This window comes from Polyodon spathula, chromosome 12 (assembly GCF_017654505.1).
Source record: "Polyodon spathula isolate WHYD16114869_AA chromosome 12, ASM1765450v1, whole genome shotgun sequence".
Lineage (NCBI taxonomy): Eukaryota > Metazoa > Chordata > Actinopteri > Acipenseriformes > Polyodontidae > Polyodon > Polyodon spathula.
The window spans coordinates 15,483,370-15,510,582 of NC_054545.1; the positions used below are offsets into that span (position 1 = coordinate 15,483,370).

The 27,213-nt window shown below is 37.4% G+C and overlaps 1 protein-coding gene across 1 annotated transcript in view; it reads right to left on the minus strand.

The window, feature by feature from the left end:
* The window catches only part of LOC121325033 (formin-like), a 121,176-nt gene that overhangs the window by 7,061 nt on the left and 86,902 nt on the right, over nucleotides 1–27,213 (minus strand). Inside the window, 3 exon segments of the mRNA XM_041267331.1 lie at nucleotides 6,448–6,597; nucleotides 12,685–12,736; nucleotides 22,955–23,047. Of these exon segments, the coding sequence (XP_041123265.1) occupies nucleotides 6,448–6,597; nucleotides 12,685–12,736; nucleotides 22,955–23,047 (295 nt within the window).

Sequence of the window (27,213 nt, forward strand, 5' to 3'; positions counted from 1 at the left end):
AAAGTGTGAAGACCTAGCGGTCAAAAGATCCCTGGACAGCACAGAAATAATCAGGGATGAGAAACTAGCAATTAAAGAGGTAGTCACGACAGGAATCGAGCGGCAGGTATATATCTTTGCAATTAGAGAAAGCTGCATTTTTGGCAGTTCTATAGAAGTATTTTCTCATATGGAATGTGAGAACATGGTTTGCACAGTGAATTTTGTAAACAGGCAAAAATGGTGCTATGGGGTCCACATGTTTTCAGCTGTCAACTATAATGGTGTTAAACAACTCAAGAGACTCAGGAGCCAAGGAGGAGGATGCTTCATCTTCCAGCACTGGAGAGGCTCTTCAGACAGTTTCTGTTATTAGAACTTTCAATGTACAAAAGGGATGGCTGCAGACCTATAGGCTTAGAAAATAAAAAAGGAATATAGACTTGGTTTCCTTTATCATTACAAATCTTGTTTTATACATTGCACCAAATATATCTTCAAATGTCTTTACTTCCTATTTTAGATTATGCTGATGTTATCTGTTACATGTCCTCTAAAACCCTACTGATGAAACTTGATGTTTTATACCATTCTGCTACAAGTTTTGTCACTGGTGACAATTCACCACTTACGATCGACTTTTACAATCTGATTAATTGACCCTCTCTACATTCAAGGCGACTGAAACGCTGGTATATGTTAATCTACCGAACCTTAATTGAGAAACGCCTGCTTACCTGCATAGTTTCCCAAGGTATTAAGAGTTTCTGGTCGTACCTAATTTCAGTTTGCTGCAGCCAATGACTGGAATGAGTTTCAACAAAATTACAACGGTTCATATCTGAGAATGCTTTTAGCTGTAGGGTCGACTCTTTGCTGACTGATGACTGTTCCTGTCAAGTTGCTCAGCAAAGGCTGGACACAAACCACAAAGCAGACGGCTCAAAGACGAATATTTATAGCTCTGTAGTCGAGAGGTAAGTACAGGTCTTATGCTGAGGTCAGTATTATTAACTCATCAGCCGCTAGGTGGAAACCGATTACACCATGTTCCACAATATAAACTGTGCTCATGAATCAAGTAAAGCAATAACACGTCCACAGTCAGACTCACGGCAGGACCTGTTCCAAAACTGCAGACTCATTTTATATCCACTCAGTATTGCAAAGATCTTTACAGTAACAGGCAATGCGAGTAGCACAGACATTATTGCACTTTGTTTCAGTAACAGGGAGCTGTGAACAATCAAAAATCCACCCAGCATCAGTTGTTTAGGCTGTACTAACATGGATCACAACATTTAACTACTTCCCATCACAGCATTATATGGCTGATTTGAGTAAAGCAGCAGTGCAGGGCAAACGCACAATTTGGAGTTGCTTGGTGGTATATTTATGGCTATAATATAATACATCGTTTATATAATATCAACGTGTGGCCTGTTTTACAAAGTCTTGTTTCAAGTCAATTACAATTAAGCACTTCTACAGACCAAAAGAACATTTTGTAATTGCCAGAAGCACTTCTTGTGAGTGTAAACTACAGACGCTTTTGCGGTTTGCTTTAAGCTGCCCTCAGTGTTAATAACATATTTGTTTTTCCGATTTCTATAATAACCATTTTACAATTTGTAATACAAAACATGGTGCAGGCTTTTTTGATCAACCAATTATATGCGCCCTATATTTATATGCTCCCATACTAACAAGACAAGCATATTAGCAATGCAAACCTGACAGTCTTTCAAAAGCACTACCTTTACTAAATTTACTCTTAGATTACATTACATACATGTAATTACATACATGTAAAATATAAATAATATATATAAAGAGAAAGACAGAATTACGAAATCTTTATCTCAGCACCTTTTTTAAAAGCAGCAAAGTGATTCACTAATTTACTGACGTTCTGTGAAATAATGTATACAACATATTTCATACTAGAAAATACACAGAAAATGTTTATGGTTGTGAAAGAAAGAAAGAAAATGTACATGGTATGCACAAGATGGATCTATAGGTTGTGTTCAAACATGCCTCGTGGGACAAGAAGGCAAACCACTGGAATTCAGTGGAAGCGTGAAATCTGACCAGCTGTAAAACCAGTTTCTTCTAAAGAAGGCTTTCACTATCACTCATCACCACTATGAAGCTTGGACTCAGTCTTCTAATGATTACACCAGCAAACTCAGCCACAGAAATGTATTTCCGTTTTACCTACATCACAAGAGCATTGCCAGGGATTCCGTTAAAATTAGATTAAACTGGCTATAATCCACACTTATTCCAAGAACCTATGCATGTTGCATGCTAAAGTTTGTCTGAATAAGCCTGTATTTGTGCTGAATCTGACTAGAAATCACTGAATCACTGAAGCCCAATCTTTTACTATGCTTGACACATCTTCCTTATGCTGAGCTGTAGTAAGACTAAGACTACTTTACTGTGCTTTTATCATGGTGTAGCCCAGAATCTTTTATAAATTTAGGAGTGTTAGTGACTTTTGGATGTTCCTTTAAAGTAACCAATACTTTATTTACTCTATATAAATTAACAAGATTAAATCTACAGAAATCTTTTTGAAAGCCACCGAGAATAACTGCATGTGGATGAAAACAGATTAAAAAAGAAATGAGCAGGGGCTCCTGAGTGGTGCATCCAGTAAAGGCGCTCTGCATGGAGTGCAGGATGCACCCTATAGCCTGGAGATCACAAGTTCAAATCCAGGCTATGCACAGCCAACCATGACCAGGGGTTCCTAGGGAGCAGCACACAATTGGCCAAGCACCACCCAGGTAGGGCAGGCATCTCTTAGCAGGGGAATCCACATCTTAGAGCACATCAGTGACCCCTGCGGCTGATAGGATGCCTGTGGTTCTGCAGTGGAGCCTGTGTTGTCCTCCAACACTATAGGTCTGGTGGCCTCACTGTGGCTCCACAGTGCAAAAAATTATGGATTCAGAGGACACATGTTCTAGCCACCATTTTCAAAGTCATCATTAATTAATGTGAACCTGACAAAGACACAGTAGTGTCAAAACACATTGTTTGTTTTTATAATCATGTTTTAAACCAATAAAGACATATTTTTGAAGAAAACAAACGAGCAGGAGTCAATTGATCCTTTTCAAGCAAAATAACGACAGTGCGACCACAAATGTCTATGGAAACTCTTTTGGTAAGCCATCGAAACTGAAAGTTTGGCTGAAAGAATTTTGCACTTTTGCATTGCCGTAGAGATTTTACTTTTACTCTCTATATATATATATATATATATATATATATATATATATATATATATATATATATATATATATATATATATATATATATATATACACAAAACACACACACACATACCAGTACTGTTACACAGCAGTAAATCCATTCCAGGCGCTTTCAATGTTTTACTAATTTATTTGAAGTGATATTTTGAAAGAATAGAAAAATTAAAAAGCAGTGTGTTTTCCGCTGTGTAAAAATAAATTGATTGAGCCATTCCCCACTTAAAGAACTCACATGCCATGCACATTAATGGGGACTGAGCCTCACGAAACAGGACCTGGAGGGTGGTCTCTCGGGGATCTTATTCTGTTAATCTCTCCACTGTGTAACACCTTTATTGAACCCACAGGCTAATAATACAAAGGAAGGAAACTCTCTAACAAACTCACTGCATTGTGATGGAACATCTGTTTTGTCATTTTAAAATTCATTTTATATAAAACTGTCAGCTGAAATGGAAAACTATTAGCCCAAATTCTATCCGTGCAAAACATTTTGCTCAAAAACGTCAAGAGAAAAAAAAAAGACAAATGTGTTTAAATGGTTAACTCCCTGTGTTGTGCTGTGTTCTACTAGTTTCAGTTTTTCCTTTTCCCAAGAGCGTCTGAAGAATCAGCAATAAAGATTTTAAAAGTGCCTGGGTCCTCTTGTATAATATTTTACACTATTTCAAAGCCCTAATTGATTTATACAAGTCAATAAAATAAATGCTAAGAAAGCAAATTTTGTTTAGTTTCGATTTTAATTGCATGGTTCCCCTTTTCTCCAGCATTGGTTTCTCATTAAAATTATCTGGTTCTTTTACCGTTTGCACATAAGATGCAACTTACATTAGCATTCCTAATATTCCTCCTACAAAGACGAAGAACTTGTGTTCACAGCACGTTGTCAGTAATCTTGCTTTTCTGTAGGCAGTGTTGAGTGAATTGGGTTTGAAATCATTCATGTATAACATCAATGGGTAGCAGCACTATTTTAATAATAAATAGGACACAATGGCATATCATTTATTTTAATTCGAACTTCAAGTGGACTGATCTTAATTAGTCTTTAAACAGCTATTTTATTCTGTGGTAATTAGCACTCTAGTGAACCTGCTCAACATGTTCATGTATTATTAACACAATATAATCTGTGTAATCAGCAGTTTAAGACAAACTTCATCACACTTTTTTTAATGAAAGCAGGGACACACAGATGCTGACACTCGCTTAAATTGATTTTAAATTAAAAACAAAAAGAGTAACCCAAAACCCAAGTAAATAATCATGTCAAACCATAGCAAAGACTGATGGGACAAACAGGACCTTTTTATGTTTTGTTAGAAATCCAACTGCATATATACAAATGTATTGCTTAGTTTCAAATTAAACATTTGCATAAAACACAAGCATATTTCTTTAGGAGAAACACTTTTACCATTATTTGAAGCAGCATGCTGTTTTGACTGTGAACGTGCTAAGATGTTACTTTTGGCACACACTTTCACATCCATTTTTGCCTTTCAAACAATTTTAACGGCATACACTAATATTTCCCCCACCATAAACGAACATTTCTAATTAAAAAGTTTCTTTCTTAAGCTGTTTAGAACCTACACTATACAATCCTAAACAATGTATACAATCCTAAGAGAAAATTATATTTCAAACTATAGCTGTATAAATATGTACACATATCTGTCACAGTATATACAAATGTATTCATACAGACAGTGCTACTGTATATGTGTGTGTGTACATGCATGTGTCTGAGTGAGTTTGTGCCTCTGTGTGTGAGTGCGTAAGTGTGTGCGTCTCAGTGTGTGTGTTTCAGTGTGTGAGTGCGTAAGTCTCAGTGTGCATGTGTATTTCAATGTGTGAGTGCCTAAGTGTGCGTGTGTGTCTCAGTGTGCAATTGTGTTTCAGTGTGTGTGTGTGTGTCAGTGTGCATATGTGTTTCAGTGTGTGTGTCTCAGTGTGCATGTGTATTTCAGTGTGTGTGTGTTTCAGTGTGCATGTGTGTTTCAGTGTTTGTGTGTTTCAGTGTGCATGTGTGTTTCAGTGTGTTTGTGTGTTTCAGTGTGCATGTGTGTTTCAGTGTGCATGTGTGTTTCACTGTGTGTGTGTTTCAGTGTGTGTGTGTTTCAGTGTGTGTGTGTGTGTGTGTGTGTCAGTGTGCATGTGTGTTTCAGTGTGCATGTGTATTTCAGTGCATGTGTGTTTCAGTGTGTTTCAGTGTGCATGTGTATTTCAGTGTGCATGTGTGTTTCAGTGTGTATGTGTGTTTCAGTGTGTGTGTGTGTGTTTCAGTATGAGCTCCTTAGATCTCAGCAGCTTTAAGGAGTCCTCGTGGAACTCTCTCAATTTGGGGGATTTTCTTCCTCACACCAATAAAACCAGGAGACTGTTGCGCGATGTGGTGTCACACAGTTTCATGTCCCCAGCAGGATCCCTGGGGTCAGATGTGGTGTCGTAAATCCAGTGTAGGGCTTTGACATTGTGCTAAGTGTGGCCCGAGTCTTGGGGCTTTCCTTTGATGCCAGTGCACTTTAATAACTGGTAGAAGCAGTCACTTTTATTTGTCTTTACTGTCTGCAGCATTAACATAGCCTCATTTGGGCTTGTTCAGCATGAAAATGCACAAGAGGGAAGCAATCTGTTTCAAATTAAGGAAGCGCTCTTTTGGAGGTAATTGAAACGTATTAAAAATGGGCAATTTACCTGATTATGTGGGATTATCTTTTTTAGGAAAAAAAAGTTTAAAGCATGAAATAAAAGCACTAAAAATAAATATTACAGATACAATTGATGTATTTGTCTAGTATCACTTGAAAGTGTCTTAATAGATGACCACGGTGACTTTGCATATTTTATAAAGCTTCAACAACTCAAGAGCAATTAAGACATCTTCAGTTAAATGACTTATGTTTGATACCATTTCAAACTGAACAGGACAGGAGTTAATTAAAACTGGAGTAAACTCTTGGAAAATATGGCTCTAAATTTCCTTTGCTTTTCTAATGCATATACTTTACTTAACCATTCTTCTCAGTCCTTTTAGTTTTTGTTCACACTTTACTATGCTTTTACTATATAACTAATACAATTCCACAGCATAGTATTTGTTTAGTAGGGGAACATTACCAAGCTTGAAGCTAGAATTTTTTTTTTTTTTTTCACATTTTTTCACTAACCTTACCTTTCTTTGAAAATCTTTTTGTTCTCTCGCTTCCAAATGTTCTTGAAGTCATTACAGAACTCGAACCACAGCATAAAGACAACATTTGGAGTGATCTCCTTGTCCCCCGATTTTGGCTTCACACCAAAATATCGCACTGTGTCTTCAAAGCTGTGGGGAAAAGAAAACTGTCAACACATAAACCTGCTGGGGGAGCTCTCGGTTTCCCTGAGGGGCAGCTTGTGAGTCAGTAGCCAGGTCTGCTGTAATTACCATGACTTCCCCTTGGCTTCAGAGGCCTTGCCAGTAGAGTCTGCCAAGCATAAACTAACCTTCAAACACCTCTGAGCTTCCCGGGAGCACACACATGGACAGAAATCACAGTTCGGCCCTCCTCGTCTTTTCATTTAGTTATTGGCACATTCATATTTCCTTTCAGATGTGTGTGGGAACTGGAGAATTTTTTTTTTTTTTTTTTTTTTTTTTTTAACGAGCGTGCACTAGGCTTTCACCTCTGGAGACATGGGTCCCAATCCGTCTTAGGTTACAAATAAAGTGAGTTTGGTGGTCTCAGCTTCACCCACAGTTTCAATCATCAGATGTGTCTGTTTTTATCCTCAATGCTGCAGACTGCCTTGAACCACAGTCCTGGCGCAGATACCAGAGGAATTGAACCACCATTTACTGCCCTTCAAAGGAAAACCACAAAAGATTTAATCAAAGCACTATTGCCTCTCAATCTCTTTAGCAAAACTCATTGGGTTTTAAATGCAACAACACTCAGGCAATGACATATCTAAAAACAATTCACATTCCTACAGCAATCCCTAAAATACCTCAAAATAATAACGTACATTGTACACCTTTAATGGTGGTTAACCAGTTATAGAAATATTTTATCAAAGTCCACCCACTCCAAGCAAACAAAGCGCAAACGTCTAAATTATAAAAGTAAATTTACAAACAGCCCTACTTCAGCTTAATAAGAATGGCTATCTGCTAACCTATAGTACTTATGCATCAGTTTTTAACATTTAATTATTGTAATCATTAGCCCTACAAGGGAGTTATGCAATGAACTCTGCAGTCTTTGTCAATTTTAAGTGAGCAAAAACTAAACTATGTAATTATTTGTCATTCAACCTGAAATAACACAAATTCAGTAATATAATGTATGTTACTTGATGTACGGAGCGGATATATATATATATATATATATATATATATATATATATATATATTATATATATATATCTATATAGTATATAGTAGGGTTTGATTCAAATCCCAAGCCACAGACAGAGACGGGTCAAATCTGACCACAGTCACTCACTGTGTGACACTGAGCAAGTCACTTAACCTCCTTGTTCTCCATCCTGCAGCTCAGATGTTAAACCAATGTCCTATTGTAAGTGACTCGGCATGTAATGCACAGTTCACAACCTACCTCTGTAAAGCTCTTTGTGATGGTGGTTTCTGCTATATAAAGGTATTATATATACAGCTCTGGAAAAAATTAAGAGACCACTGCAAAATTATCAGTTTATAGGTAAATTACTATTTATAGGTATGTGTTTGGGTAAAATGAACATTTTTGTTTTATTCTATAAATTACTGACAACATTTCTCCCAAATTCCAAATAAAAATATTGTCATTTACAGCATTTATTTGCAGAAAATGACAACTGGTCAAAATAACAAAAAAGATGCAGTGTTGTCAGACCTTGAATAATGCAAAGAAAATAAGTTCAGATTCATTTTTAAACAACACGATACTAATGTTTTAACTTAGGAAGAGTTCAGAAATCAATATTTGGTGGAATAACCCTGATTTTCAAGCACAGCTTTCATGCGTCTTGGCATGCTCTCCAAGTCTTTCACATTAATGTTGGGTGACTTTATGCCACTCCTGGTGCACAAATTCAAGCAGCTCGGCTTTGTTTGATGGCTTGTGACCATCCATCTTCCTCTTGATCACATTCCAGAGGTATTCAATGGGGTTCAGGTCTGGAGATTGGGCTGGCCATGACAGGGTCTTGATCTGGTGGTCCTCCATCCACACCTTGATTGACCTGGCTGTGTGGCATGGAGCATTGTCCTGCTGGAAAAACCAATCCTCAGAGTTGGGGAACATTATCAGTGCAGAAGGAAGCAAGTTTTCTTCCAGGACAACCTTGTACTCGGCTTGATTCATGCCATATCTGCCTGATTCCAGCCTTACTGAAGCACCCCCAGATGAGTCCAATTTTCAGCTTTGACCAACACCTGGTCGTCTAATGGTTAGACGGAGACCTAGAGAGGCCTACAAGCCACAGTGTCTCGCACCCACTGTGAAATGTGGTGGAGGATCGGTGATGATCTGGGGGTGCTTCAGCAAGGCTGGAATCGGGCATTGGCATGAATCAAGCCAAGTACAAGGTTGTCCTGGAAGAAAACTTGCTTCCTTCTGCTCTGACAATATTCCCCAACTCTGAGGATTGTTTTTTCCAGCAGGACAATGCTGCATGCCACACAGTCAGGTCAATCAAGGTGTGGATGGAGGACCACCAGATCAAGACCCTGTCATGGCCAGCCCAATCTCCAGACCTGAACCCCATTGAATACCTCTGGAATGTGATCAAGAGGAAGATGGATGGTCACAAGCCATCAAACAAAGCCGAGCTGCTTGAATTTGTGCGCCAGGAGTGGCATAAAGTCACCCAACATCAATGTGAGAGACTGGTGGAGAGCATGCCAAGACACATGAAAGCTGTGCTTGAAAATCAAGGTTATTCCACCAAATATTGATTTCTGAACTCTTCCTAAGTTAAAACATTAGTATCGTGTTGTTTAAAAATGAATCTGAACTTATTTTCTTTGCATTATTTGAGGTCTGACAACACTGCTTTTTTGTTATTTTGACCAGTTGTCATTTTCTGCAAATAAATGCTCTAAATGACATTATTTTTAATTGGAATTTGGGAGGAATGTTGTCAGTTTATAGAATAAAACAAAAATGTTCATTTTACCCAAACACATACCTATAAATAGTAATTTACCTATAAACTGATAATTTTGCAGTGGTCTCTTAATTTTTTCCAGAGCTGTATATTTTTTTCTTTCCTGTATTATGTTGCTATAAACAGAGTTTAGGTGTTGCTCTTATGTTGAAGTTGCCTTCCATAGGTGTTTGTAAGTCACGGTAGATTAGCGTTTTTACAGACGTTAGCACCAGTGCCATCTAGTGAAGTTTCCTCATGTATAAATCCAGTATACTGTATTTGCTTTAGCGATAGCTAACAAACAGATTGATAAATAGATGGTACACAGATTTGTGTGCTGATGTCTCTCAGCTTGGAATTAATGGATGATCAGATTTTGGTTTTACAAATATGTTCTGTTTTCTGTCATGCACATTCAATATCTGAAGAAACAAGACTTGTTTGAGATTAGTTTTTTCAAAGTGGAAGCTCTACTAGTCAATATGTGATAGATTGTCTGTTTTGTACCAGATTTTCTATGACTGAGGTCATGCTACAGGCTGAAAACAAATAATTGGAAATATTAAAGCATGTTCCTCAATAATCTGCTCCCATCAACATGTGACAGGCATTACAGTGTGGATTTGTATGTACAGTAACATGCTGAATACAACTAAAACACTGGCATTGCTTGTTCACCACTAGAGCTCAGAGGAAGTGCATTATGACTGTGTGGTCATCTTGTGTCTGGCAGATTCCGTCCCTGTCAACCCAGCCACACATGACATTGGGTGACGACACTGATGATGTCACGTGATGTGCGATTAGTCAACTTCCAGTTTATGAAGTCGACTGTCACTTTTGGAATAAATACACAGAGAGGATGGCTATAGAAAAAAAAACAAAAAAAACACTGTGACCGATCTAAAGAATAGCCTTGGACAAAAGATGATTAGTGGGCATGGGAAAATCTGGCTGTTTTAATGTCAAAATCAAAATGTTTTCCTGATTCATTTAATTATTTTATATAAAACAAATTTTTTTTTTAAATGTTATGGGACGTAGTAACTATTTGTAGGTATTGTCCAGTATTGATAGAGACATTTTTAAAGCTTGGATTATGTAGGACACTTGTGAATATGGTCTCTCTTACCCTATAGTCCCCCTATTCAATGATGAGTATTTCTTTAGACCCATTTTAAATTATTTAAATAAGACCTTTTGTAAGTGCTGCATTTTTGACCTTTCAAAAGCAGAGTAAAGTTGTGTGTCACTGTTTCAAGATGTGACCTAACATTTTTCATGTAAGACATGAAAGCTACAGAGCGTCTTTAAACCAATAACAATAAAAACCCTGACAATTGAAATTTATGTCCTCAATAACCCACAGCTCATTTGCTGCATAACTAATGTACACCTGCATATCATGTGGGGCAACATTTAATGAGCCATAAAATGTGGATGTATAAGGAAACCTCAGAAAAAAGAGAAACATAAAATTAACAAATTAGAATTGCATGAGAGTCAAAGCACTGGTTCAGGTAGGCATGGAAAATATAGTTCTAAGGGGTTGTTGTTGTTTTTTTTTTTTTTTTTTTAGGAAAACGCATAAAGCGACAATATAGCACAATGGTTCTACCTATATTGTCTGATAAAAGCAGCCATTCAAAAACATTACTTCCTCAGGAGCAAGTGTGCTACTAAGTGTGGGCAGCTTGAATGTGTATCATGCCTCTTGGGTTTACTGAAAGCTACAGGAAAACATCTGAAGACTCTGAAAAATACTTTTGCCATTGAATTTTTGTTTATTTTAGTATTTCTAATAAAAGAGGATAGTTATTGTGCACTCACACTGCTATATGATGGTGTTCACTTATGCACTGACACAAAGGGTGATCATTTGGAATCAGGGCATGTGGAATGCTTTGCCTAGTGATTGATAATCACTTTTATCTGTTAATAAAGAAGTAAGAACTGTTTACAAGTTACTAAGTTGCCAATGTATACAGTACAATAAAGTACTTTGATTGATTTGCTTACAGCTCCAACAGCAATGTGATTATTGAACTTATGGAAAAGAAGAATTGATTATTGAAAAACATCTCACGTTCATACCAGTGTATATATACTCAAGTCTTGGCTCCATGAGGTTTAGCCAGCACCCAAACACACTTAAACTCTACTGCTGCCTGCAGTATGCCTGTCAAGAAAATGCTGTGTTAAACTGCTAGAAAGCAGGCTCTGTTCTGGTATTTGTGAATGGCTCTGTACTGTACTGTGAAACCCATTTAGAATGTATACATACAGAGGATATGAGTAAGAGGAACTACTGCATGAGTGATTAAATTCAACAGCGTGCTAATTGTTTACGCAAATCTTTTGTATCTTGCATCCTCAACAACATATTTTCTAGGTTGCTGTATTTACATACGACAGGACCAGTGTGACAGTGTTTATTATTCTACAACCAATGCATTTTCCATGCCAGTCTTACACAAATAACTTGACTGCTTTTTCCAGCACCACCTACACAGACGCAATGACGATTACAATTGCAAAAGAAAAGGTACCGGTAATGTATTAAAGGCATCTGCTTTTAAAATTCCAGGCCCAGTTCCAACCACAATCTGCCTCGAACAAAAGCCATAAGTTAGTGCTATCCTGAGGTTTAACCAAAGACCTGTGGATTGTGAATAACTTTCTGGCTTGCATTGGTCTTGGTGTTCAGTTCAAATGCTCTGCACTAATTTTCCTTCAAGTTTCATTTCAGAGTGTCCTTATCAGTAAGTGCTACTTGCTACAGACATATTTACAAATTACAAGCATTACTTATCTGATGTGGTGCCAACATGGCTCTTATCTCTACTGCGTATGTGGAATTACTACAGCCATCAATTATGGTTGGCTACCTTTTTTTTTTTTTTTTTTTTAACTGTCCAATGTAGCTCTAAATAAAACATTAGGATATTTATAAGATCATGCATGGGGGAAATAAAAATCATGATATGCTGTACACTGCCAATGGGCACTTTGCCAGTAAGGTACGTGACCTACCATAAATACAACTGTCTATCCTACACAAAATAAGCACTGCTTTAAAAGAAACTTGTCCTGTTTTATAAAGGCTTAGGCTTTGGAGGAAGGGCGGCCCCCTGCACACATCACCTCATCCTATCTGGCTTATCAGAGCAATATAAATACTGGATATAAATATAAAGACTGGTCACTTCGTGGTGGGGTTGTGAATCATGTGTTTGAATTAGATAATTTATAAATAGGAATTGTAAATGTAAAATACCTTCCTAGAGCAGTTTTCAAATGATCCTCTTCGACACTATGTTCTTGGCATGCTGAAATGAAAGAGGTAAAACACATGAAACAATTGAAATAAATTTGTTCCTGTTGTGAAATTGGAAATGCATAATTGTCAGTTATTTAAACTTACAAATTAGCAGAAACCAAACCAAACAAGAAAACCAGTTCCAGACCAGTTGCGGGGCATTTAAGCATTTAAACAGCTAATTTACTGCCCAGTATCTGTGACTGAGCCAGTTGGAATCAATTTGAAATCAGACAGAGACCAAAATGGTTTCAGTTGGAACCATCTAGCGCCAGTTAGGATTTCTCCAGCTCCTTCAGAGTGAGGATCTTACCTAACTACTGTCCTATTTAGATACTAACACACCTCTAACAGAATGAGACAGGTCAGTTAAGCAATAATACATGACAAGGTGTGTGTTGTTGTGGGATATGTCTCAGGTATGTTATAAGGCACCAGGTGAACCCAAATGTCTTCATGTAACCTGAGAAGTGGCAACATCTCACAACAACACTCACCCAGGCGTGCCATATGATTATACAATGGCTTCAAGGTCATTTGAAAATAAAAACAACAAATAGAAAATTGGATTAAGAGAACTAGGGTGATGTCCTGAGATATCGCTGCGCCTATGGCATCACAAAGTTCATTGAAATGAATAGGAGGACAATGCTTTCCATTGTATCATAACATTTATGTCCTAGTAAACTTATTACAATGGTGTCAATACAATCACAAGTATGTAGTATATCATACCATGCATAGCAAATGTTGAAGATTTCTTAAGTCAGTAACTTCGCAAATTAGGCATCAGTTTGGCACACTTCAAGGCCTAACTCAGAGGCTCTTGTTCGGCACACATCTGAAGTACTTCTGGCTACAGTTCCCCATCTTCAGCGAGCTGGCCCTGCTTAGTTACACATGCAAGTGGTATCTTGACAATCCTCCTCTTCATCTTGTGTTCTTCCCTTCTTTGGCCTGCCTTCCACTTTAGTACTACCCCTAATACAGGCATTCTCCCAGGATTTGGTCACAATCTGGGCAGCACCTTGGCTTGCAATCCAGCTTCCCAGTTGACGCAAATCATCTGTTTCTACCTTTACTGACAGAATTGACTTTTCACATCGGGAAAAGACGTGGTGAAACAACTCTGTATATTCATAGCCTTTCGATTCCTTTGATCAGCTTTCTGAAAATGTAGTGTGTCAGTCTCATGTTCATGATCAATCTGTTTTTACTTGTATGTTCGAATGTGTGTGAATATCCCTTGTAGCCACTAGATCTTTTAAATTTAACCCCCAGCAATGCCAGCCTCAACAGCATGATCCTGCGATATTGTCTTTGCACAATATAAAAAAAAAAAAATCACAACATCAACACCTACTACTGAATCTTCTTCTAGTGGGGATTCACCTTGTACCGGGGAACCTGTATGAGGGCCTGTCTGAGTGTTTCTATTACTGCTGTAGCTGCTGAACAAGTGGGTTCAACTGAAGATATAAGCAATTGTTGATATTCTCTGTTGTTTTTCAAACTGTGAGCATTCTGAAGTAATTCAGTTTTGCGAGTGCTTTTGACATATTCCTAGATGGCAGACAGACGGATATTGTCATGGCATTCAGGTAACTGGCTTGGGTTCAAATCACGGATCCTGTCACAAGATGCAGGCAAAGGAGCTAAACCAAAAAAGAAAAGCTATAGCGGGCTCCTTCCACGTAAATGGAACAAATGGAAGGCAGATGTGCGCTCCTCATGCGTACAAGGTGCAAGAATGTATCTAACACCAGAAACAGCCTGGGATCTCAGATTTATTACATTTTTCCAGATACATCCCGTTTACAATGATGGGGGACCTTTTCGAACCAAAGATTTAGGGGGGCTGGGGTTCCCTAACTTTTTTACAGTTTTCTCTCTGGGACAGCAGTACTACGTGTGCGTGCTGGTGGTAGGGTCAGGAGGAAAGCTCTAATGGAAGGTAAGCTGTGCGAGAAGGGCCGTGACCAATTCAGTTTTCCATGCTTTAACTTTACTGGCGCCTAAGGTATCCCAGATCTGAATTAGGAAGTTTAGGTGTCATGAGGGCTCTGAGGAGTGTGTGTGTGAAAGGGGTTTTTCTAAACATGAAACCAGTAGTGGCTAACTAGAAAGTTATGAGATCTGCATGCTGAGAATGGCGATAAATCAGGGCATTAAAACTCTGCAACTTAACATGGGTGAATTGCACTTACGATTCAAGATGAAACCTAACCAAAGACGATTTTAATTCATCTGTATTTGGAGACTTCCACTAAAGGCATTTACTCTTTAAAAAGTAATAATTTTACCTCATTGGCTACTTTTATTAAAGATGCTTCCAATAATGTGTCTGAGCTTGTTGATAGAAATATGTGCTGCTGGGTAAAAGTAAAAAATCATTTGGTATTAATGAGAACATCATGTATTTCCAAATTAGACTATATAACATTTTTACATATTGTCAAGATATTTTTCCTAGTAAATCATATTGAATTCTATTTTTAGCAAGACTTGTATGCACACAAACAAATTTAAATACATCTTAGAGGTTTACTAATCTTATACTCAAGTACAAAGTCTGACTGCTGATATAACAAAACTTGCAAAGTTCTTATTGCTCATCAGGTTTATTTCAGTTTTGGCAAAACTCCCTGAATCAAAGCTGCAAAATGATGCTAAGCAAAACTGACAAGCACCTGAAAGTGAACTTAGCCGAGTTGAATTCCATTACATTTTTGTATTAGTTGCTGCACTGTTTTCTTTCACTTTTAGTAATATAAATTGTGCAGACAGTGGAGTGAAAGCTTAACAAATCTGTCCCAATGAGCCCCCTCCCCTTCTCTAGTCTGAAACAAAACACAAGGAAAATTTTGTTCATCGTGAGTGTCCTGCTTCAGCATTAAAACCACAGTGTGACTGCACAGCATCCACACAATGCTGAATCTGTTCAGCCCCCCACAGAGGAGGACCTAAAACCTCAGACTGAATATCCCTCAAAACATCATTTTTAATGGGAATAAACAAATAAACATTTTTTTGTATTTCTAAATACGTTCAACGGTGCTATTTTTAGTCCCATATTTTTTTTTGGTCATACAGCAGTACTCCAGTAATAGTAATAATAAAGTGCTGATTTTGAACTGGTCAAAAAAACACACTGTTTGTTAAAAATAAATGAATAAAAAATAAAAAATACTGGTTGTTAAGATTTCAGTTTAAGATTTAGACAGCTTTCTACATAACTTAATTGATCCATAAACTGTTAAAGATGAAATGAAGTTGAGCACTTTGTTCATCAGGAGCGGTGTTTAAAACAACAGTCAAAGTTAGTAACAGAACTGTCTTAACAGAATGAAGCATGTAACTGGCAGCAGTTCTTCATGGACAGAGGTGATGCATTCAAAGGAATGACACATAACACACCCTAAACGAAACCACGTGTTCTCTCTGTCAAAAACAGTGGAGTGGCGAAACAGACCAGGAAGACAGCAATCAGTTACTGAAAGGCACAAACCCAGGTATATGTATTGATACACAAGTTTGTTATCTTAAAACAAACAAAAAACAAACTGCTTTTTATTTAAAGGCGTGCTTTATCTATATTTTCCTGTTTCATTTTATACCGGTTTAATATCTTATTATGTGTGTTCTGCACTTCATATTTGTTTCCCATTCTGAAAAGACTCTTGTAATAGGCGGTGTTGTGTGATACACTGCCTTTACGGATTCTGTCCTGTCCCCTGTCAGTGAGATGAGGTTAAAAGCTCATTAAAACCACAAATGCAAAGGAGTCCGGCTCTTTTACATTGTGGTTAAGATGCTTGCTTGCGGTGCAAGGGAATGCCGTTCTGCGCCCAGCCTCTGCCCGATTACACTCCTCAGGGCTGACTGTGGGGAATCAGTGTTGCAGAGTCTTCAGATCACATAGCTTCACCTACAATCCCCCCCCCCCCCCCTATTCCCGGGTCATGATGGGAGAGATTAATCAAGCTGATTCCACTCTCGTTTGTCTGAGATTGTTTTCATACAACCCTGCAGTGTGGAGGTTTCACTGCTGTTGAAAGCCTGTTCGGACACCTCTAGCAGGTCATCCCTGAGACAGAGGTTTGAAGTTGTTCTATATTGCAGTGCATGACTCCTCTTTTAAAGATGTGGCTCCCCTACACTAATGTACCTCTGCAGGGCCAGGGCAGTGACTTGCTGTGGGCTCACAGCAGGACAGTGGAATACCTCATGAGATGAATTCTCAATTAGATTTACACACACTTGGTACACCGCTAATAACCACTGGCGTTTCATAGGCCCTCATGTTCCCTTTTATTGGTACACACCGGCTTTATTCTGGCATATGGTGCTTGGCGCCACAACATTTAAATACTAAAATGAAAACACATATTTGACAGCTCCTGTCGTAGAGTTCACGGTAAAGAATTTGTGGGATAAGATTTATTGCAGATTTTTTGGTACACATCTGTTTCTTTCTTGTGTTCTTTCATATAAAAAAAGCAATAGAGGTCATTCATAAAGCAGAAAGAATGCAATGGAAAGCCACGACCGAGGGAAACAGTTTTCAGAGGTTCGAAAACTGGAAGTGGTGATTATTTATCTGCGAACAGTGGCTTTGTAAAACAACTGGAATTAAAGGGTTTCCTTTTCTTGCACAATATCCACCGGTAAGATATTTCGAGAATACAGTTGTGTACCAAGTATAAATCCAATATCTCAAGGGGTCTTCTTTATTATCCATAAACCAATAACCCCGAAGTTGCAAACTGAAAAGGTTTAAGAGCCATTAGCAGTTGTAGTAGGGGAATTTTCAATTCATACAAGCTCACATGTAATGCTTAAATATAGAATACAGAAATTACTGCATTAAGAAAGTAGCACACAGCTGCAGTTTGACAGGGAACTTTGTTGATTTACACAGTTGAATTTAACAATAATCCACTGTAAAACACTATGTAAAGCTGCCTTAGCTGATTATTAGAATCTGAAGCATCAGTGTAGCAAACTCAGAACTGGCCCTTCAATTCTAGTTGTGTAGAAACGTTTCTAAAAAGCTGCAGTTACCATACTGTATTTTCTTCTTTCTGGCTTTATTTGTTGTTCTTGTTCCTACATAGCCTCTGCTGGAAACATATGGATGCAATCTTATACCAAGACACCTTATTTGCATCACTGTTAAAAGGAGGATTGTTTTCCAATATGTCTTGGCTAAAACAAGCAGTTTGTGTAATTCACTCTTTCATCTTTTTAAATGTAGCTATCATTGAGTCATGAAAATGGTTAGATCTGTCACAAACTGTTTGAAAGATAAAGTGCTTCTGTTGGTCTACAAAACAGAGCTGCACTTTAAATATGAAGTGAGTGAGAAAACAGTCTTACGCAAATGGGAACAGTACCGTTTGGCAGCTATTATTATTATTATTTGTTTATTTTAGCTGAAGCCTTTATCCAAGGCAACTTACAGGAGACTAGTTACATTATACTGAATAATGATATAGCTGAAAGTTTCTTAAAGACAGAATGTGTGCACTTTATGTACCTGGTGTACAAAAATACCATCACCTTCCTTTTTCCAAAGGATTCATAAGATACAGCATTGCTATTAACCAAAGAGTGGAGGCATGGCTACACTATTGTGGGAATATTTTAAGCTTTACTTTATTACACAATATTGTAAAATAATACACAATACAGTGTATACAGCATTTCCGTTATATTTTCTATACAAACATAACTTAAAGATTTAATTTTTGAATGGTTCTTTCTTTCTTCTCCTGCACCTCCACTACAGACAGACAGGCAAATAATTACAAATCAATGAGGAATAAACAAGTGCTAACCAAAGCTTTAAAATTCAGCCTTATTAGCTTTATTAACATTATCACTGCCTCCCTTTTAAAGAATTGCTAACCACCTGTAAAATTCACCTCTTATTAGATTATTAACATTATCACTGCACCCTTTAAAATAGTGCTAACTATCTGTAAAATCCATCCTCTTACCTCTTATTAGCTGTATTAACATTATCACTGCACCCCTTTAAAGGACTGCTAACTATCTTTAAAAGCCATTCTCTTACCTCTTATTATCTTTATTAACATTATCCCTGCACCATTTAAAAGAGTGCTAACTATCTTTAAAATCAATTCTCTTAACTCCTATTATCTTTATTAACATTATCCCTGCACCCTTTAAGTGCTATCTATCTTTAAAATCCATTCTTTGACCTCTTACTAGCTTTATTAACATGAGCTTTATTAATGTTATCACTGGTTCTGTTCCTTAATTGAAGGGTCTAAAGGGGAAGAGCTTGTATTGGGTTGCAGAAATGTAGGTCATGTCAATATATAGGGGTTAAAGGGAGACTGGCCAGCACTGCAAGCAGAGGGAGGGAGGAAGTTTATTCAGCCAGTACTGTTAGAATCCATTCTTCAGAATGTTTACCACAAACTGATAAATGGGTTAACAAAACAACATCAACATGCCCCCTGGGGTCTAGTATCCTAGTAGGAATGGTGCACGGAAAAGTGCAACGTGTTAAAGGAAATAGTGGTTACTCAGGTTTACCTAATATTGGACTTTTTCACCTCTCTAGTCAGCAGTACAGAATAACCTCAGGTTTAAACTGGTAATGTGTGTATTTCTGTTCTGCATTAGCTAATGAGAGGCTAATTTCAGTGCCCAAGTCTGTGAGTGATTTACTGGAGTTTATTTTACAAATAACACAAACCTGATTCAATTCCATTTCGGCTGAAAGAACAATGAGATCTCACATTGATCAAATTACAGTAAATTAATTTTAAACATCCTTGACTACTTATCATATTGAAACCCAAGTGAATTTCTGGCCTTTGAGACAACACCACCTTCACTTAAGAATTCAGAACTTTATTGTTTTATAAAAGAAAAATAAAATAAGGCACAGTCAATTGAAGGCTACTTCAGGTAAAGTTAGCTAATAAATTGTATAAACGTTCCCCTAAATGACTGACTCAGTGTACACTGTTATGAAAAATATAGTCTGATATTTACCCACATGCTTCACACAATTTATTTTTCCCCTATTACAGTACATTTCAGTTTGTCAATAATAAACCATATAATTCTTGTGCATTTACTCTCTATAGTGCATGCCTTCTATGTTTTTCTCTTTTATATCATCATATATTTGCATGCTAAAATTAGTTCCCTAAATTTACATGAATATGGTTTCCAATTAAATAGGGGAGATACACAGAAGAGCCCAATCCAGCCAGAAGGGATCTAATTTAAAACATACCTTTCTAAAACCTCTGACAAAACCACCATGTTACCGTTCCGTTGTGGGGAACAAATAAATTTCTATTGGGTTGTTACTTTGGAAGGTACAGGTACCTGAGACAGACATCTTTGGAATCCCCCTGATGAAGAGTGCTTTGATTGAAAAAGTGGCCATAATGTCAACACTGAAAACAAACATGGCAGAAACAGAACTTATAGTGCTGAAACAATACATGGTTAAACAGAGCGCTATCATTTAAAACTCGTGGCAACTTTGTCTTTAACTCTGCAAACGGAGTTGAAATTGACAATGGATTCCAATAGAGAACCCTTATGCTAAACGCAAGAGAAACCAACTGAAGGTTTTTCAAAATGTACTGATTCCAAGCCTCAGAAAGCAAAATGATTATTGAAATACAATGTAAGTAGTTTAAATGAAAAGGTTGAACTCTGAGTTTTGTGCCATTTTTAAAAAAAAATTATATTAGCGCTTAACTATTTTGGCAAGGCAGTGTATTATAGGACGGTAAACAACTTTGCTTTATAATCTTACTTTAAACCATCATTTATATTTAGCTTTCGTTTTAAAGAATACTAATAATTAATGTTTGTTTAAATTGATATCTTGCAGCCAACGAAAACACAGGATTTGGAGAAGGTTTTTATGACTAAAAGGAAAACAGGCTCCATGCCAAAGATTAGGAGAGCTACACGTTTGCATATCTGTGGTCAAAGCTAAGAAAACACATATTTAGCTTTCCTTTTAAACTAAATTTAAAATACATGTTTGTTTACCTAAATGATTTGTCACACTTAAACAAATAACGTTTCTTTCACACAAAAACATGTTGTTCTAAAAATATTTATTAGAAAGAACTGCTGGTGTATCCCTGGTGTACTATGATTGTACCAAATTAAACATGTTTAATAGAACAGAAGTCATTTTATAGTCTTATTGGTACCATCTCAAGCATGCAGCTATTTTTTAACACCTTGGTGTATGTGACCCCCAGTCATACACATTCTCAGAATAATGGGAGCCAATGTACACCTATTTTTTGGGGGGTGTGGGGGCTTGACTTAACTTTTTTAGAACATAAGAACGTTTACGAACAGAGAATGCAGTTCGACACATGAGTGCTTGTCCGTTTCCTAGTAGCTGACTGATCTCAAAGCTTTGTCAAGTCGGGTAAAGGATCCCAGTGATTCAACCACATGGCTAGGTAACCCATTCCATACCGTCGCCACTCTCTGTGTAAAGAACCCTTTGTCTGAATTCTATCTCCACTTAATATTAAGTTCCACTGATTCTGCTTTCTGTGCTGCTTGATTTGGGTTAACTTTGACAACTCCTTTCAGATTTTAAAGACTCCAATCAAGTACCATCTATTTATTTTGTGTTCTAGGATAAATAAATGCATTCGGTTCCTTCAAGCTGTCTTTATGTTTGATATATACAGCAATTTTTCACTTCTGAAGTTCTGCATTTCAATCTAGCTCAGTTATAACTGATTGAAAGGGAGATGGCTGGTTTGAACCTTGAACAACACTAGTCCAAGTCTCAACTCAGCTCACAGTTCAACAGAATTTCAGGGAGAGATACCTCTTTGGAGTCAGGCACATTGGTAGAATTGTGACACTTTTTTGGGTGGGGGTTTGACCTGGTGATATAACCACAAATATTTCCAAAAAGAAAGATGATGGAGATTATTTCCAACGTGTCACTCTATGAGCCAAACAGGCAAGCATGGGCTACTATATACAACAGTAAAACATAAAAAATAAAAAAATCTGGGATTAGTGTTTGTTATTCTGATTTATTTCAACATAGCCTGATAAAACTATATTTTTTTTAAAAATCCACTTAATCTTTAAATAACTGTAGTGTTTGGTATTGCATAAATACTTGGTACTACATGAAAGGTTCTGCACAGAGAAAGACACTCTTCTGAGCAGGAGGATAACAACTAAACGCCTGACAATTTTTTTTTTGTGTAAACATCCTCCTTAGTAAACAGATTTTCATCACATAAAAATGCAGAACATTTTTCTTCCACTCAACAGCCCATATATCAACCATTTAACGAATGATTCATATTGAAAAGCTGAAGTGAAAGCCGAGTGAGCTACAGTAAGTGGTAGTCCAGGTTATTTCCATGTCTTAAACATGAAGATTGGAATCTAAACTCCTCTGGAATCTTTACATTTGGGCAAACTTGTTTCAAACTCAATAACAAAGGTAGGAGACCATTATCAAGTCTAAAGCAACTGAACAAAGGTGTATTCCATAGCAACAAGACAGAAGTTGGGTATCTTGAGGAAGACAATAAAATAACTGTAACAAGCACAATAAAAACAAAGTGCATTAGAGCAGCATTACAGAGCAATGTCAACAGATCAAACTTGGTGGTCTACACAGTCAAACTGTGAACATATTTTATTTACAAGCATTCTGCTGGAGATTCCCTGCTAAGTTTACAGGAGACTATAATACATGCATCAGATTTATGGCAATCTGATCTTGTCAGTAATAGTGTGTTTGACTCTTTGAAATAACAATAGACAAACTCAACTAAAGAAATGAAAGTGTGGAGACAAAGACATAAGCCTTTCACTTTGGAATTACAAGGAACTTCTCCTATACGAATGGGGCTAGTTATTAAGTCAGCTTACTTAACTAAAATGCTTTTAGGATCTTCTCAAGAATCAAGTCAGTAACTATTTGAGTAACATTACGCATTTGGGAATGCTAATTTCCTTGTATAATAGTTACAATCAGTTTAAATGGCTCGGGGAAGGCCACAGAAAATCTAAACACATCTATACACACAATCAACCTGACTGTGACACATAGCACAACACTGTGGTTACAAAGACTGGAAGGGGCTTCCAATATTACATTTTATTATAAGAGGTGATGTGTTACAAAGAAATGGGTATTTTTCCTTTTCAAGTTGATTTTACTCACCAGTTTGAACAAAGGTTTCCATTTTCTCCTTAAAAGGCTGGAGATGCTCCTCTGATGAGTTTTTACATACCACTGCAATCTCTTTTTCACAAGCTGTAAAAACAATTAAACAAAATAAAATGCATTGCTTTGGCAATGAGCACCCTATTGGAATTGCTCTCCTGTGGGTCAGTGGCTGCACTCTCCCTTAATGGATTGAATCTGGGTCCTGGATCAAATCACAGAACACATAACCAAACATTTGCCTTGGTCCTGTGTCTTAAACGTCGAATACAAATATGGCTCTAAATTCATAAGGCTGAATCTTCTAGGTTAATCTTTTCCACAGTGCCAGCTTTGATACTGAATAAGGAATACCACAAGACGAACACATCGATGAAGACACTAGCCAAAACCATTGTCTACTTTGCTAATAACTTCATGATTGTGTTGAAGTTGAATGAAGGTGAGACAGAGGGGAGACAGACTCAAGGCTGTAGGGGGCATAAAAGGATGGCACAATGAAATAACTCCCAACACATTGTTTCTTTCATGTGTTTAAGAAAACAAACTGGTTCTACATTTCTATTCCTGTGGTTCCTCATATTTGCGGTCCATGGTATACATAGATGACTAACAATACTTCATTTTGCTGATATTGCAGACCATTTGGTACCAATTATACAGGAAATGTGTAACGCTGTGAAATCACTGAAGTGCAAAGGTACTGCTTGAGGCATCTGGACGTGAACTGAGCTCCTAGAAGTTGGGCTGGGGCAGTTAGACTTCCTAAAAGGCGATGGGGTGATGCTTTTCTTTCAGATGTACCCAAACCCAGCCTCACCAGCAAAGTGTACCTCATATCATGAGTAAAGGACAGGTCAGTGAACACACGTATAAGAATGAGGAAAGCATGGCTCTGCACATTTAAGTTACATTATACACACTGTCCTAGTCTAGCTGCATATCTCTCGAGTGGACACGCTTGGTTGTATGGAAGGTTGTATTTAATGAGGTCTGGAGCGCATTGATGAACGAAGGTCAGACACACACAGCATTTTACAATTCAACCCCTCTTCACCTCTCCCTACTGTTAAGTACCTAATATACAGGGATATCCAGCACAGGCAATAAAACCAACCCATCAAATTCGCCAGCAATCTGGAATCTTTAGGGGTCAATAATTAGGTAGGGTAGTTCACAAATCCTAATGTGGCTACTACCAAGCAGTGAGGTAATCCCCAGGCTCATAGATAACAGATTTACTGGAGATATCCTCTGGCAGCAGTGCTAGGGTCTTCAATACAGCTCAGAGACAGCTGGTCTGTTTGAGAGACTAAACCAATCAAAAGCTCAATAGTGAAGTCTGATTTTAAATAATTATAGTAAATCTTATCTAATATGTATTGCCATCACTTTGCAGATCTCACATTTAGTCACACGTGTATTTCATTTTTAGTAGTATTTTTTTTTTCATAGGATTTGAAACAATAAATCTGAAGAATCTTGCACTCTATTCTGTGCAGTACTTCCCATTGAAGAAGTGCATCTGACACACGCAAATCACTTCAGTGAGTTCTTGTAGGAAAAACAATTCTGAACATTGTGTTTTTCAGACAATGACTCTTCCTGAGCACATTGTTAACGGAACTAAAACCCAAACTGGAAGTTGACCAGAGGTACAGCACTGTAGAATCTGCAAGGAGCACTTGAAAAATATTCTTCTCCAAAAACTTCAAATAAATTACCATTAGAAAAAATCCAATTTACCTTTAACATAATGGCCCTGAATTCAAAGCTGTTCCGACCGTCGAGGAGGGCTTTTGTGACAGGATTTTAAGTTTCCAACTATTTTTCGTGTTCCGAGCAGAAATCAATAATGACCAGGAAGGATGAGAACAGTTGCAAACTCCCAATTCCAAAAGTATGAGGTATGTTATGCAAATGAAGTTGGTATGAAGTATATATATATCAACATGTATTTATTTATTTTATGCATTAATTTATTAATGTATTTTTCATTTTGGCATAAAATATCTATACTCTATAATCGAATACAGTATAACATTTTTTTTAAAAAAATAGGCTACAACAAAATAGGAGTTCTCTGACTTGTTTTCTCTTTGTCCTGATGTACTTGCCTTATTATTGTGTTATTTTAAATGTATCTTCTCTTCTTTCTCCATAGGGTAGTCTCGAGTCCAGTTCTAAATTACATCGCATCAAGTAGTGCGGTTTGTCAGAAGTGTGGACGCTGTAATACCAAACTACATTTTTTGTGTATCTGTCAATATCCCAAGTTGTTTTCTGATATGTTTTGCAAAATACTCAGAACTTATCAGTGGACATTAAAAGAGTTAAAAGAAAGATCGAGGATGAACAATTCACATCATTTGTCAGCTCTGAAATAAAATTAAGGGGAGCAGAATTAAGCTCAGGCAGGATATGAAGGTAAAAACAAAGATTGTTTTGTAATTAACAGCTTTTTTTAATAATGAAACTCAATTAGCTGAATTTGTTTGAAGGGACGTACCCGATTAAAAATAAAACCAGAAAGCTTCATACCTTACTTGTGTGTGTTTGCATTTACTTTTTCCAAATACTTGTTTTGTTTAGTTTTGGCAGTATGGACCTCTAATAAAATGGAGAATAACACATTATTTTAAAATAAAACACAGTGCATGGAGGGATACTATCGTATTAATTTCCACTTTCAGGGAAGCAAAATAAGCTGATCCCTGGAGCCAGCATTACACTTTAGCCATCAACACCAGGCAGAAGAATATCTACATCATCAGATGGATCACTGGGTCACATTAGTTTACAGTAAAAAAAAGCTGTGTTTTATGCCTAAGTAGGACTTGCATAAACACAACTACTGAATAACCTAGTGATCCTTGTGAACTCAGTTAGATGAATCAGCGTAAGAGAGTAAAGAAACTCAATGGACACAAGCCTGGAGTTAAATGGCCAAGAGCTTATGAGAAAACCACATCGGACACAGTAAACACAGATCTCTGTTTTGTGTTAGAAAGGTTATGTGGAACAGTCGAAAAGAAGCTGGATACATTTGGGGATACCATACGCATATGAAAGTGAGAGGTTTGGAGTTAAAAAAAAGAAAGGAGAAAGTATAAACTATTCCTGTAAAGTCTAGACGGCAGCAGGAGATTGAGTGTTTAGTTAGAGAAAGGAGGCGGATGAGGAAGCAATGGAGGAGAGCAGAACAAAGTCAGAAGGAGGCACTCAGTCTATTACAAAGGGTCAGAAAAGATAAGCTTGCAACATTGCGCAGAGCTGAGCACCTATGGAAATGCTGCAAAAAGAAGGAGTGTGAGAGAACTAACTTTTATAAAGACCCATTCAAATTTGCAAATAAGTTATTCATCAGGGAGAAAAATGGCACACTAAAATCATCTAAGTTTGAACTGGAGAGATATTTGGAAGAAACACATACAGATTCAAAAAGGCAGGCACCTATGTTGATTCCTTCAAACATCCCACCTATCAATCCACCAGAATACAAAATGGAGGACTGTGCACCTAGATGGAAAAAGTAGAGCAAGCTGTGAAAAAGGCAAGGGCGTCATCATCTCCTTGGCTCAATGGAGTTCCATACAGAGTGTACAACAGTGCTTCTGGAGTTCTACAAATCCTGTGGAAATTGATGAAAGTAGCATGGGAAAAACAGGTTGTTCCAAGAGCATAGCCCCGAGCAGGTGGGGCCTTTATACCCAAAATAAAAGATTCTACGAGTATCGGTCAGTTTTGCCCTATTTCCCTGTTAAATGAGATTTTCTTCAGCATTGTTGCTCAGGGATTGTCAGATTACCTATTGAAGAACTGCTTCATTGACACTTCAGTACAGAAAGCCAGTATTCCAGATTTCCCAGGATGCTTGGAGCACATCACTGTGAACTGGCAACAAATTCAAACAGCTAAAAAGGAGAGGAAGGAGCTCCATGTGACATTTCTGGATTTAACTAATGCATACGGTTCAGTACCACATGAGCTTCTTTGGACAGCATTTGAATTTTTCAGTGTACCAAGGACAATAACAAACTCTGAGATTTGCAATTTTGTTTTTCAACTTCAGAAATCACCATTACATGGCAATGTCTAACAACTGGAATATTGACAGAATGTACCATTTCTCCTCTGGCTTTTACCATGGCAATGGAAGTAATTATTAGGGTGTCAAAATGGGTAGTGGGAGGAAAATGCTTGACTTCTGAAATGCAATTGCCACCAATTAGAGAATACATGGATGACATGACCAT